This window comes from Gallus gallus, chromosome 1, assembly GCF_016699485.2.
Source record: "Gallus gallus isolate bGalGal1 chromosome 1, bGalGal1.mat.broiler.GRCg7b, whole genome shotgun sequence".
NCBI lineage: Eukaryota > Metazoa > Chordata > Aves > Galliformes > Phasianidae > Gallus > Gallus gallus.
The window spans coordinates 22,996,264-23,010,498 of NC_052532.1; the positions used below are offsets into that span (position 1 = coordinate 22,996,264).

The 14,235-nt window shown below is 54.4% G+C and overlaps 2 protein-coding genes across 28 annotated transcripts in view; both read left to right on the forward strand.

The window, feature by feature from the left end:
- CADPS2 (calcium dependent secretion activator 2) overlaps positions 1 to 1,924 on the forward strand; it is a 301,879-nt gene extending 299,955 nt beyond the window's left edge. For all 27 annotated transcript variants that reach the window (XM_040649118.2, XM_040649128.2, XM_040649125.2 and 24 more), the window contains one exon: positions 955 to 1,924. In XM_040649118.2, coding sequence (XP_040505052.1) covers positions 955 to 1,125 — 171 coding nt within the window. In that variant the 3' untranslated portion in view covers positions 1,126 to 1,924. The remainder of the gene's footprint in view (positions 1 to 954) is intronic.
- Positions 1,925 to 9,329: 7,405 nt separating this feature from the next.
- Positions 9,330 to 11,638, forward strand: FEZF1 (FEZ family zinc finger 1). The gene is made up of 4 exons (XM_003640347.6): positions 9,330 to 10,144; positions 10,267 to 10,401; positions 10,665 to 10,797; positions 11,269 to 11,638. The coding sequence occupies exons 1-4, from the start codon at positions 9,353 to 9,355 to the stop codon at positions 11,556 to 11,558; spliced, it is 1,350 nt and encodes a 449-aa protein (XP_003640395.1). The 5' UTR covers positions 9,330 to 9,352; the 3' UTR covers positions 11,559 to 11,638.
- The last annotated feature ends 2,597 nt before the right edge of the window (positions 11,639 to 14,235 follow it).

A 14,235-nucleotide genomic window follows, 5' to 3' on the forward strand; every position in this document is an offset into this window, starting at 1 on the left:
AAGCTTCTTGGTTGGCTTCTTATTGAATAAATTAGACAAAAAGAAGTTACTGAGAGGTCTGCATACAGTTATAGAACCGTAGTACACAACACAGTCTCCTAAAGAAATTACCATCCAAGTGTAGCTTGAGGACTCTTTTCTTTGTGTTCTTAAGGTGAAACAAACTGGTCTTGCTTACCCTGGTACGTTTTTTTTTGCAAAGTTATGCCTGCAAAATGTTATGATCTGAGCCTATTGGCAGTATTTCTGCTGTTGTTGTCATTAGCAAAGGCAGTACCGTTGCTAGACAAATACGTAGAAAGGGTCCATGGGGGACTGGCGTATGTAGGCAGAAACTGATGCCCAAGAAAGGTTTCTATTTTCCAAAATCGTGCTCAAGGGACAGAAGTTGATGAACAACTTCCAGGATTTTTTTTTTTAACAATATTTACATATTCATGACCATGGGCTCGAGCACTCAAGCAAAAGTATTTAGCATCTTGTCTGTCTAAGCGTGTCAAATAGCAGTGTTCTTTGAAAAATGTTCATGATTTATTGTAGCTGGAATTGTTTTCTGTGGATCCAGAATCACTGTCACTGACTGCTGCGTTTTCAAGTTAAATAAGTCACTTTGAGTCTATTCTTTTCATAGAGTTCAAACTAATATAAAATCTGGTCTAGAGGGAGGTGTCCCTCCGTATAGCAGCAGGGTGGAGCTAGATCATCTTAAAAGTTCCTTCCAACCCAAACCATTCTATGATTCTATGGTTGTTTTTTTGTTGTTGTTGTTTTTTAAGTTAAGCTATAGAAACCTCACACAGTGCAGTTGCTAAAACAGCACATGTCTTCAGCAAATTCTAGATGATAGATCCATAAATGTAGGAGGAATGACATTGCTCTGCAGGCATGCTCGAAATGGCCACGGTGCAGTAGAAGGTGGCTCATCCAATTCAGGATGTTTTATTTCTGCCACAGAAAACCTACCGAGACTTCAGATTGCAAGGTGTGATGGAAGGAACGCTGAACAGTAAAACCTATGACACTGTCCACAGCCGTCTGACCGTGGAGGAAGCCACCGTCTCAGTCACAGACGCAGGAGGACTTCAGGGCATTACGATGAAAGACAGTGATGAAGAAGAAGGATGATAGTGTTTCACCACGTGTTTGGAATGCTGGGGTGGTGGTTTGAGGGTGGGGGTTGTCTTTGGCTTAGGATTTTCTTTGGTAACTTGTCCTTGTAGTTGCGTTTATAGTTTTGCCTTATGATATAGGCGCAGAAATGTAATTTGCTCACTTTTTAAAATACTGAAAGTAAGATTATCAGAGGAAAAGTGCCAAGGACTCTTTGAGAACAAAGGTTGTAGCATATTTTAATGTATAGCTTTGCTTAGGGCTGCAACACCGGCATGGAGTTTGAGTTCCACTTGTGATTATGTTTCCTCCCCTTTTGTTCGTTACCATTTGTTCTTGTATCTCCATCGAATATTGGTCCTGTGCAGAAAACAAATTGTGTGCCTCACTTACAACGCAACTATACAGGAAATCGTTCTCAGAATAGGTCTGCCCTAGGTAAAAGAAAAAAGTAAATAGTGTCTTTTCAGGATGACACTTTGTTTACTTTTTGTGTGTGTGTGTGCTTTATTTTACATTATTATGTGATGTGCATTAAAAATTTTAATTCTGATTCTTTGTATCTTAAGGTTGGTATGTAAGTGGTAGGACTTCAAGGACAGTCAAACCCATACACACTACTTAGGAGTGCCGTTGTGTCTATTCATTTTGCAAGTTTAAAGATATCGTGTTGGATGTCAGTAAGCTTGCCATCAATGTTTCTATTTCTGTGAAAAATTTCAGGCAATAAGAACACATTTTGTCGTGATCATTTCTGTATTTATCCAAGTTTGTATAGAATTCTACAATTAAAAGATGTTTTCAATATTTCAAACCATCTGAATTGTTGTACGGATTCCTCAAGAGAATGAGCTTTTTTGAAGGATCATTTTTTGTGTATAGGGTGGTTTATCACATGGTTTATATAGCAGATTTATTTGGAGTACAAATATCCAGGGACACGATGGTTTTGTAAAGAGGAAAAGCAAACAAAAACCCTTACTGATAGATGAACAGACAGTGCTCGCTGTCCATTTTCCTATGCCTTCAGTGTGAGAGAGAAAGAATTCAAATTTTTCTAAACCCAAACTCACAGCTGGTGAAAAACTCAGGTTTGTTTGGTTTTGGTCTTGGTTTCAAGAGAGAACGTGACTAATTCCTAGTTTTGTGTAGACAGAATAAGAGACAACACAGAACAGGAGAATTATACCTGAAGGGATGCTGAGCTCTTTATTGAGCCCTGGAGTTACACTTGAAGAGAGGGTCTTTGCTGATGGACTTACTGAGGATCTGTGAGGCTCACGTGAAGTTTCCCTGCAAAAACAGGCTATAGGACTTCAAGACTGGAAGTGCTGAGGTGTAGTGCCCTACCGCTGCCATCCTCTCTGGGGTGTAAGGTGAGTTTCAAGGAGCAGGATGGTGGGAGGTGACTGCTGCAGCGCAGTTCACTTAATCTCTTTTCATTCATGTTGCCAGTTTTGCTGAGCTCAGGCCTAGAGAGAGCACAGGGAGCCTTGGCAGCTTTTTTCACATTCCCCAGACACCTAAGTGGGTGTGCTGGCTTGGACTTTGCTAGCATTTCTCCAGGCTCTCCCTGCTCCCACATCCAAGGGGTGTCAGTACCTGAAAGCTGCCAGCATTTGAAGCAAAAGCCTGCCTGGCTGCAGCCTACAGCAGGGCTTGGAAGAAGCCAGGCCACCCAGCATAGTGCCCAGCTCACAGCCCAGTGAAGGCCAGAGGGTGCTTGCCTTGGCAAAGATGTCCCTGCTTGACCTCCTCTCTCCCACCATTACGCTCCTGAGACCCTACAGAGGTGTCTATTGTTGAATAGGCCAGGACAGACCTCACCATAGTGGTGGCTGAGGCCTCCAGATCGGGGCAGGGGCATCTACACAAAGCTGTGCTGAGAGCTGAGCCTCCTGCAGGCAGCCATTGACACAGGGAGGCAATAAATTGCCTGTGAAGTGTGCCAACCACCTGCCCAAAGCCAAAAGCTGTGTTTTGCTGGCTAAGGGGCCCACAGGAATTTCCCAGTTCCCATCATCCCAGTAGATGGGGCTGAGGGTATTCTCCAGTGGAGACACGAGGAGAGCTTTAAGTCTCTGAGATGTCATGAGGGAAGGAAGTGGTGCCAAAACTGGACACTGTTCTCAGTAAGTCACTAGCAGTGCCACTAACAGCATCACTAGCAGTGTCACTAACAATCTGGAGTGAGAGCTAGAACCATGGGACAGGAGTGACTGCTCTCAGCACAGCCCGAGAGGGGCTGGGCTCAGCTCTCCTCCAGCAGAGCCCAGGGCTGGAACCCATCTGCCAGCCCTGATAGCCAAAAGCACTGTGGGAAACAGCACTGTAAGTCACTTCCCAGTGAGTCTGTTCTCTGTAAAAAGTTGTTGCCACACTGAGGTCTTCTTAGTAATGCTGACAACTCTCTCTCCCTGCTTATTTGGGCAGAGAAAGATATATAACCTATAGAGCAGGTTATTGCAGTTTCACCTGTCAAGAGGACTAACAAGCTGTAAGAGTCCTGATTGATCTCACCTGGACTCTCATCTTCTGCCAAGGACTTCAACCCAGCTCAGCACAGGGTCTTGCACTGGTGATGCCCTGGATCACAGACCCCATAGAGCCAGATGCTGGATCTACAACCCCTGAGCTGTGAGTTGGCTTCAGACCTGCCTGGCTGTACAATTTCATTTGAGTGCAGTACTTGCTTGATGTGTCTGTTGGTAAGACAGAGGTGAGGCAAGAAGTAGTGGGGGAAAAGAAAACATGAATCAAAAGATGAAGAAACAGAAGATGATGTGGCCATGAAGAGGTTACGAGATGTTTGTGATTTTCAAAAAATTAACTCAGATGTGAAGTATGTGGTAAATTATTATTAGCAAGGCAGCACAGCACCCATCACAGGAAGGCAGGTACTGAAATGACAGCACCACAAAGGTCATTCTACTTCTCATCAACTCCCATATTTTCTTAGAAACTGCATTTGCAAACCCTGAACCAACGCCAGGCTTGAGAAGGCCAATATCTGTGTGACAGCCTCGCAGGCAGACAGGGACATAAGGTCTCCCTCTATGTACGTTTTTAATGCAGGTTAACCCACCCCCTTCTCCCCCCAAGGTGTGCGGGCGTCGAGAAGAGCCGGGGAGGCTCCGGGCAGCCTCTTCCTGCTTGGGAAGGAGAGGTCTCATTCCGTTTAGCTCTCTGCGTGTTGGTGGCACAGAAGGGGCTGGGAACGGGCAGAGCCCGGTGCGAGGGCAGCGCGCCTCTCCTCTGACTGCCCCAGGGGAAACCGGGCGGGGTCGGGGCCCTTCAGCCAAACGACTGTAGGCAAATGGGAGCACCCGGGCAGCAACGGGGAACCCCGCGTCCCGAAGGGGGAGCGGAACTCGTTTTGTGCCGAACGGCAGAAAAGGCGGAGGGCCGCGCAGCTCCGCGCCCCTCGGGCTCCTTTGGGCGTGGGGCCCTCGTTCTGACGGAGCCAAACCCACCCGCGGGCGTTGGCCGGAGGGGCGGTGCTGCTCCCCGAGGCTGTGCCCGTGTCCCCGGGCAGCTCCGCCGGGCGCAGCGGAGCGCCGTCCAGCAGCGGGGCGTTTTGATTTGGTGCATTTTATTGTTTTCCCCATAATTTCGTTATTCGCACCCTTCTCATTTGGTTTCTCGCTCTCTCCCAGCCGGGAGCACGGGAGCGGGGTTAGCCCTGCGCCGAGCCCCGTTGGTGCCGCACACCGAGCGCAGTGCTGGCAACGCAGCACAGTGCCTCCGCGCAGCCGAGCAGCGCTCCGCTTTGCTCCAGGTTAGCTCCTACCACGCCTGGAGAAAAACAAACAAACAAACAAAAAAAGAAGTTGTTAATCGCTCCCGATCCTGTTCAGGAATCTGAACGTTAAACAGTTTCCCCGAGCCAAAGAGCGCGAGGCGTTCATTTAGCGGGAACGGGGCTAAACGCTGCTGGACTGGGAAAGGAACAAGTGCGGAGGTGTCACTCACGGTGGCAGCTGCCGCTGGCCCCTCCCCGCCACTCTCGCCGAGGGCCCTCGGAGAGTCGGCACCGCCGTCCCCCCGGACACGGCGCCGGGATGAGCGGGGCGACCGCTGCGCTCGGAGCCGCCCGCGGGGATTGCGGGGCCGGGAGCGCTCCGCGGGGTCAGCGCCGACTTCGGGCGGCTGTGGTTAAGGGCTTCCAGCGCGAAAAGGCTCCTTTTGCCCCGGTTCGGTCGACGGTTTAGAGGGGCCTGCGTGAGTCGTGCCGCGATGTGACACTTTGTTTTACCTCCGCGAACACTTGTCGGGTCGGTGTCAACGGGTTTTCTTTTGTGACGGATTCAGTTACAAACGGCAGTATTTTATCCTGCTCCGCGCTGTGGAACTTACCCAGAGGGACGCCGACTCACACTCACTGCACAGCGAGGCTGTGCGGAGACTCAAAAAGTACGCACATAAAAAGTACGCAAATATATGTAGATATATATTATTATTCCGACTTTTGAGAAAATGCCGGTGGGAGCCCGCAGCTGTCCGGCCCCGACCAACCGGAGCCCGCTGCCCCGAACCCCGGGGTGCCCCGCGGCGGATCCCGGCGGGACGGGGCCGGGATGGCCCCTTTACACCGACGGCACGGGTGAGCCGTCGGGGTCACCCGCTTTCCGTTCCCGTGCGTTTCGGTCGCCCTTCAAAACGCAGCACGGGGGCCCCGGACGGAGCGAGGGGCAGCCCCGCGGGCCGGGCCGGCTCACAGAGACCGCGACCCGCCTTGGTTCCCTGTGGCGGGGACCGCGGGCTGAGGGGCGGCTGTGCCCAGAGCGTGAGGGCTGTTGGGAGCCTTTGTCCCGGGCCGAGCGGGCGGCCCTTCACAAAGCCGGGCGGCGGGAACCGCTGCGTAGGGAGAACAGCCCCGGCGTTAGAAACGGACCTCGACGGTAGAAATCTTAATTACAGTCGGGTCCGCCGGAGGAGCGTCGTCCGTAACCTCCGCGGTCCTCCGAGAGCCGAAATGAAGAGCGCCCGCGGGAGGAGCGGCGGCCCCGCGCTGCCGCCCGGTAAAACACTTCCAGGCAGAGCTTAATGCGCGCAACAGAAGGTTGGCGAAGTTATTATCCTTTTCAATTCATTTTTTACTTAGAAACGCAATGGAATTATTCATTTTATTAAGGAGGAAGAAATTAAAGATTAGGCTTTGGGCGGTATTTTACCTCCCTCTAATCGCCTCTGGGATCGGATTGGAATAATCCCGACGCAGAGATGAATTCGCCGCTGATTCGGATTTTGAGAGCGCGGAGAGATACGTTGTGATCATAATGCAAGTGAGCAATATCAAGAACATAGCTTAGGAGCGAATGAAACACAAAACCGATTACGGGGAAAAAGAGAACAGCAGCTTCCCCGGGCGCAACGCGAAATCAACTCGAGGCCAAACTTTTGCCCTTCTTTGCCGCGGCCCTTTTGGCACTCGGGAGCCCCCGCCCGGTGCCGGGATCGCTGCGAGCCGCCGGGATCCGCGCAGCGGAACGGAACGGCTCCGGGCGGGGGTTCCTTCCGCACCGCTAAGGGCGGTGAAGCCGCCGCCTCGCGAATAGCACAGCGGAGGGACGGGAGGGAGCGGCGCTGGAGCTGTCCAAAGCGCGGAGGAAGGCTCGGGACAGGGCTGGAAACGGGCTTCGGCACCGAGGTTGCGGTGTCTGTGCCGCAGGCAGCTCCAGCACCAGCGAAACTCCGCTTCTGAGCCGGGAGACGGTGTCTTCCGAAAAAAAATAAGTGATAATAAGAATAATAAACGTCAATAAAATGTTTTTATACCGCCGTGCAATAATTCGTTGTGAAGCGAAGTTTTCCTGCGTGCTGCGGAGAGCGAGGGAGGCACATCCGTAAGGAAGCAACGAATAACCGCAGCCGCGCTGCTCTCGGGGTCTCTCTCGCGTTCCGAGGCCGCTGTAATTGCAGTGGCGGGGCCGTAATTGCTGCTTTGGGATATTTACCCCGCTCGAATGACACTACATATTTTACTTTCAGCCACATGTCAAAAAGTCAATCCCAAAAAGACCAGTTAAGAGCAAGCTGTTAACATATTAAGTATATGGGATTTGAAGCCTCTAAAACCCACTCAACAATAATTCCCTCCTTCAGCAGCAATCAAGAGGAAATTTGCCTCGATTGAATTAAATGTAAATTGCTCTGAAGGAGGACACTCTCCTCCGGCGGGCACCGGGCGGACAGCGCTGCCCGGCCGCAGCCCCCCGCTCCCCGCGCGGTGACACCGTGACACCGGGCTCGGGTCGGGGCTGCCGCTGAGGGAAGCAGCAGGTAAGGGGCGGTGCGGCCCGACCCCTCTGTCCGTGTTGCCGGGAGGGCCGGAGCGGAGCCGAGGAGGCCGAGGCGCGGCTCGGCTCGGCTCAGCGCTCGCTCCTTCGCCGCCCTGGGCTCGTCCTCAGCCGGGAGCGCCCCGAGGGGATGGACAGGACGCTGAGGGTGAGGGGAGAGACTCTCTGCGCCGCATTTCTTCCTCCGTGCCCCCGTCTCCCAGCAAGCCCAGAGCCGGGGTGCAGCTCGCAGCCGGGCCGGAGATGCCGTCGTGCGACGGTCGCTATGTGTCCTCATCCCGCGGGGACCCGGAGCGGCAACGGCCCGGACGCGGAGCTGCCGGATCTCGTCGCCTTCGGCAGCAGAGTGCCGCCGGGCCCCGGTCCTGCGGGCGGCTGGGACGGATTGCTCCGGCCAGAGGGCTCGGCTGCTCCCGAGGACTTGGGAGCAGCCCAGTGACAGACGGAACGGGAGCCTGTTCTGTACCCGAGCTTAGTTTTGGGGGAGCGGAAGGGGTGGGACGGGGGCGAAGACACAAAGCACCTTCCCCACGGCCGTCCTCGTTCGACCGCCCGCTTCGCTGCGAGCTGAGATCGCGGCCCTGGGGCTGCCCGTCCGGAACTGGGCCGCCGAGCCGAGCCCTGTTGAAACACGTGGGGGGGCACCCGGCTGGGTGTACACAGATATACATATAGATGGTGTATTTTTTAGGTGTGTGTGTATATATATATGTATGTATAAAAGCGAGATGTGTGTGTTGTATATTTCTTGCAGCACCTATACCAATCCAGAGGTTTCGGTATTTGTGTTGCACGCGCATGATTTACGGACTGTTACGGTATATTTATAAAGGAACCCGCATGCACACTAGGTACACAGTCAAGAAGACGTGTGTATGGTGTTTCAGATCTTGGAGGCACCCCGTCCTCCCGCCTGTCCTTTCTCCTCCAGCCCCAGGCTCCTGTTCACCCTTTCCAGCCCCTGCGGGACGCGGCCGGGACCTCCCCGCCGCCCCACGCCGCTTTCCCTCTGTCTCCTTCGCTGCGTTTCCCAAAGGCTTCGCCGGCGCCTGACCCCGTTCGTGAGAGCAGCGAGCAGCCCGGAAAGGCCCCAGGAGCAGCGCAGCCGTCTCCCTCCCGCTCCCAGCCGCACACACACCCACACACAAAGAGAGCTCGGGCTGGGAAGTGGCAAGAACCGAGCGCTTCCCCTTGCATCGCTCCTTCGCAGCGCCTCGTGTGACAAACAGCCCGGCGCCTGCCCTCGAATTGGGTTTCACATCCCTATTTAGCACTTGGACAATGATTTTAGATGATGTCACTTAAAGCCAAACAAGAAAATTGATCTCGGATTTGCTTGGCCTCTAAAGCCTGGTTAAGCAGATTGCAAATAATAATAATAAAATAAAATAAAAAAAAAGGAAAGAAAGAAAAGAGCGGGAGGGAGAGAGGGGTGAGGGGAAAAGGGAAAGAGGGGAGACGGGAGAGAAGGGAGAGAGGGGAGACGGGAGAGAGGGGAGAGGGGCGCGGAGCGAGAGCCGCCTCCTTGCCGGGGCGGGGGAGGTGCGGGCGCCAATGAAAAGTAGCCGCTTGCTGGGGGGGCAAAAACTTTTCCTGTTGACTGTTGGAAGCGAATTGAGCAATTATCTAGTTTACCTTCTCCTCTTGGAAGTTAACGATTGGCGAGATCTCGGCTGCGTTATTGACACAACACTTTCTATTGATAGGAATAAGTAGCGATTGTCCCGAGTCATTGGTGCGCCAAAGTGCGCCGCGATGGGCTGGCGTGAGTCCGCCGGGCTGAGCTGGTTCCGCCGGTGCGGCGGCGGCCGCTCCCCGTGCGTGCGGACCGGTGACGAGAGAAGGGGCAGAGAGTGACAGAGAGAGGGGGGGGGAGAGGAAAAAAAAAAAAAAGAGGCGTCTACCAAAGCGGCTCAAAGCGGGCGAACAAACGAGAGCCAGCCATGGACAATAGTGGCCATCACACGGCGACCAAAATCCTCGCGGCTCCTCCGGCGAGAGAAAGCCTTTCTGCGAGGAGCACCATGATCGGCACTCCCAAGCCCCTCGCCTTCTCCATCGAGCGCATCATGGCGCGGACGCCCGAGCCCCGCTCCGTGCCCGTCCCGCAGCTCCTGCACGGCTCCGCGGCCAAGGGCGACGCCAAGCACCCGCTGCACCTCGGCTCCTCCATCCCCTGCATGATCCCCTTCGTGCCGGTGGCGTACGACCCCCTGGGCAAAGCGGCGGGCGCGGAGCCCAGGAAGGCGCCCTTGGACTCCTCTTCCTCGCCCTCCTTCAGCTGCGGCGATCTCTTGAACTGTGCCCTGAGCCTGAAAGGAGATTTCCCCCGCGACGCCCTGCCCTTGCAGCAGTACAAACTGGTAAGACCCCGAGTGGTCAATCACTCCTCCTTCCACGCCATGGGAGCCCTGTGCTATTTCAACCGAGGCGACGGCCCCTGTCACCCGGCCTCCGGTGTCAACATCCACCCGGTGGCTTCTTATTTCCTCAGCTCCCCGCTGCAGCCGCAGCCCAAGGCGTACCTGGCGGAGCGGAACAAGCTGGTGCTGCCGCCCGCCGACAAGTTCCCCGCCGGGGTGGCCTTCAAGGACTTGTCGCAGGCGCAGCTGCAGCATTACATGAAGGAGAGCGCCCAGATCCTCTCGGAAAAGATCGCCTACAAGAGCGCGGAGTTCGGCCGCGGCTCGCCGAGCAGCAAGCCCAAAGTTTTCACGTGCGAAGTTTGCGGAAAGGCAAGTAGAGCCCCGCCGCCTCCCTCCCGTCCCCGCCGCGTGCTCCGCTCTGCGCCGTTCAGCGCGGCCGTCCCCTCGGTCGCTAACCGCGCTCTTCTCTTTTGTCCGCTTTCACTTTGAAGGTATTCAATGCACACTATAACCTAACTCGCCACATGCCGGTGCACACGGGAGCCAGACCCTTCGTTTGCAAAGTTTGCGGGAAGGGCTTCAGGCAGGCGAGCACGCTGTGCCGCCACAAGATCATCCACACGCAGGTGAGCGCTCCCTCACCGCAACCGCGGGGTTATCGGCGCCGTGCGGGGCTCGGAACGATGAGGCCCGAGCCGGGGGAGGGGGTCGGGGGGGCTCAGCCCGCGGCTTCGGGGTGATTTCGTTTGGTTTCTGCCGCGTGGGCACGGCGGGTCTCCCCGCGCGGCGCAGGGAGCGCCGAGCATCTGAGCGCCGCTGCCAGCTGCAAACAGCCGAACAAACACACAGACGCCCCAAAGCCGTGACCCGCGTTTGTTTCCCCCCTCAGGAGAAGCCCCACAAGTGCAACCAGTGCGGCAAAGCCTTCAACCGAAGCTCGACCCTGAACACGCACACGCGGATCCACGCCGGCTACAAACCCTTTGTCTGTGAATTCTGTGGCAAAGGGTTTCACCAGAAAGGTACCGACGGGCCCCGGCAGCACCGGCGGTGGGGAGAGGGTGGGAAGAGTATTTCTCTGTTTATTGCCGTTATTGGAGACCGAGGTTCGTTCCGAGGTACCGCCACTCCCCGCCCGTCCCCTGTGAGCCCCGGGTTAGGGTTTCGTTTTGCAGGGGTGCCGGGGGCCGCGTGTCCTGTGCCCCGAGTGCCGGGGCCGGCAGCCGTCGTTGTTCTCACGGCTCTAACGGGAGGGCTCCGGCCGGTTTTGTTCATTTTCTTTTGCGATTTATGCCATTTTGTTTCACTCGATAATTCCCTCCGTGTCTGGGACGGAGATGCCGTAGGAGGGGGAAGCTGTTTTGGGAGGGGGGCTGTCGTTTCCTGCTAACGCCGGGCTCTGCGGATGGGACGGGGCTGCTCGTACCCCTTCCTCCCCACCCCGTCTCAGCGCCCGGCTCTCAGCACCCTGCCCCTCTTCTTTCGCTCCTCAGGCAACTACAAAAACCACAAGCTGACCCACAGCGGGGAGAAGCAATTCAAGTGCAATATCTGCAACAAGGCTTTCCACCAGGTGTACAACCTCACCTTCCACATGCACACCCACAACGACAAGAAGCCCTTCACCTGCCCCACCTGCGGCAAAGGCTTCTGCCGGAACTTTGACCTCAAGAAGCACGTCCGCAAGCTGCACGACAGCGCCATGGGGCTGCCCCGACCCCCGGCCGAGCTGGGCGGCCCCGACCCGCCGCCCCCGCTGCTCCCGGGCCCCGCGCAGCCCTGAGCGCCCCGCGCCCGCCCCCTGCATGCGCCCGTTAAGCGGTTCCGTGTGTTATGCTCTATGTCGCCACTAACATTTATATGGGACTGGTTGGTTCGGTTTTTCCTTTTTTTTTTTTTTTTTTTTTTTTTTTGTTTCTTCTTTTTCTTTTTTTTTGGTCGTCGTCGCATCTCAGGTGGAGAGATGGTTTAAAAAAAAAAAAAAGAAAGAAAGAAAGAAAAGCGTCAAGCCAATTTCTGCTGTATTTATTTGGGATCTGTGTTAACCCGGGCCGGGAATGCTGCACCTCTTTAATTATGTCGATGTATGTATGCCACGCGCGGCCCCTGCCCGTCCCCGGCGCCCTCGGGGTGTCCTCCGCGGGTTGCTCCTTCCCCCGCCCCTCAGTATCGTATCTATATGGACAGAGCGGGTTCGCTGTGTACGGATTGGAATTTCGGTTTGATTCTTGCACGTGAGAAAAAAAAAAAAAAAAAGAAAAGAAAAGAAAAAAAAAAAAGACAAAAAAATAGTGATGATGATGATGCTTTCGTTGACCTGGTGGTGGAAATCAATGTCCGCACACGCGCAGGGCCGGGGGGGACAGGTCCCCGAGGCTGCGCTCCGCTCCCTGCCAAAACACCGACACGACCGCTAAAGACTTTAATTAAGAGGGGTAATTAGTTCGGATTGATCAAAGCCGGGTTGTTATGTTATTAGCTGCTCGGCCGACTCTGCCAAGCCGAGCCGTGAAAGCGTGGCCGAAGAGGGAGGGGTGGGAGGCAGGCCGGGCGGGCGGCCACGGGCCGGGGAGCGGAGCGGGCCGGACATGGCCGCCGGGCCGCGCTGCGGGGCCGTGAGGGGCTGCGCGGAGGGGCGGCCGGGCCCTGCCCGTGGCTCGCTGCACCGCACCTCCTGCCCCCGGGTACGGCTGCAGGGACGCAGCACGGCCGGGCAGGCGTGCCCGGGGCGTTAACCAGGACGGGGTATTCTCCCGCATCCACCCCTGGGCAGGGTACGGGCAGCCGGAGGGCCTGGCCCTTTGGTGCAGGCTGGGAGCGCTCCTCTGAGCGTGAGGGTGAGTGAGGGAGAAAGTGAGTCTTCTCCTTTCACAGCTCACTGAGGCAGTCCTCTGAGTAACTGATTGCACCTGTGAAAAAGCAAAGCAACAGGTCGCATCCAGATGTCAGACAGATCCTGGCAGCACCCCAGGTGGGGCTCAGCCCCTCATAAAGCCAGAGACCCTAAGAGCGGGACAAGATGGCAGCGTTGCTCTCAGAGCAGGGCAAGATGGCGGCGCTGTCCCTGGGGTGGCCCAGTGGTTGGCAGCAGCCTCCTTGCTATAAGTGCACCTTCGCCACGGAGAGGGGTGGGGGCAGCTCGGCAGCATGGCCCCATGCTCCAGTCCACGTCCATGGAGCAGTTCTCTGCTTTTGATGACCTTGAAAGAATGAGGCTTGGGTAAAACTGGGTACTCCCAGAGCTCCTCTGCACTGCTCAGCTCTGGCTTTTATGTTGGAGGAAGGGAAGGGATGGAGGCTCTGCAAAGGGAAGAGGGCATGAAGATTGATGGAGTCCGATTCTCCCCAGTGATGTCTTTTTACAGCAAGTTCATGTTTCAGCGGGGAGAAATTCCTTCCCAAACAGCTGACTTGTGCACTGCTGGTTCCTCTTCCATTCATGGTTGCCAAGGTAAACTTCAGTGCGGTGTAATGAGAGGTAAGATGCCCCAAAGATCCCACTGAAATTACGTGGGTGTGCCATTTGTGTGAATCTCTGCTTGACTGAAATAAATCAGAGCTGAAGTACAACTTAGTTCTCTTATTTCTCAACAAGTATGCTAGTACAAGACACTGCAACTGTGTCAGCAGGGCGTTAAGTATCTTTATTTCACAGCTTTTTAAAAACTGTTCAAAGCTACCCAAGCACTGCAGGCACACTGTAGCACTCAAAATCACAGCAAGATGAAAAAATATGAACATACACTGTAAATATACTATAAAACTTAATCTGACCGCCTTTGGGTGAGCATGCACTGGCATTCTCAAATTTAAGGTCTCCATTAAGCCTGAGCACCACCGAAGGCTGTGCTCTGCTTACTCTGATGCTTGAGAGTTCACTGCTTTCTGTTGTTTCTCTCTTTCAAAGTGCTGGGAGTAAGGAGGGCTCAGGCCTCCTTGGGTGCTGGTGGTGGAGAATTTGTCCCTTTTGATTGACTTCAGCTACTAGAGATGGAGAGAGAATTTCTGATGTTGCTTGACTGTAGGCCATTTGCAGGTTTATAAACAACAATCAATATTTTGCCTTCCCTCCTGTAAAAGATCTCCAGTAACTGCATAATCTGGATTCTTCTGTGCCTTCCCAATGAAAAATACTATTTTACTGAGGAACTTATGCACATTAGTGACCCCATTTTGAAATGGAGTGGAAGTGAGACACTCTAGTGTTATTCCAAGGTGAAGCAGAAAAAGGGCATGGGTAAGTGTTTCTCCTTCCTAGATTTCTTCAGGTAAACCCTACAGAAATAGGACGTTACAGGGAGATAAGGATAGCTCATTTGTTATTTCACTAGACAAACCCATATTTGTGTCAAAGGCTGGGATTAAAACATGTCTCAGAAGGCCTGCTCACCATTACCTTTCATTTCCTGTCTTTCAAGATTAATCTCAGGTTAAGTGAAATTCTAGTTAATGGTCAGGGG

What these genes read in the sequence shown, in the direction of transcription:
- FEZF1 (XM_003640347.6), top strand. Translation starts at nt 9,353, where the DNA reads ATGGACAATAGTGGCCATCACACGGCGACCAAAATCCTCGCGGCTCCT. An exon ending in ACAAGATCATCCACACGCAG is followed by an intron (nt 10,402 to 10,664) that starts GTGAGCGCTCCC and finishes TTCCCCCCTCAG; the next exon opens with GAGAAGCCCCACAAGTGCAA. An exon ending in CAAAGGGTTTCACCAGAAAG is followed by an intron (nt 10,798 to 11,268) that starts GTACCGACGGGC and finishes TTCGCTCCTCAG; the next exon opens with GCAACTACAAAAACCACAAG.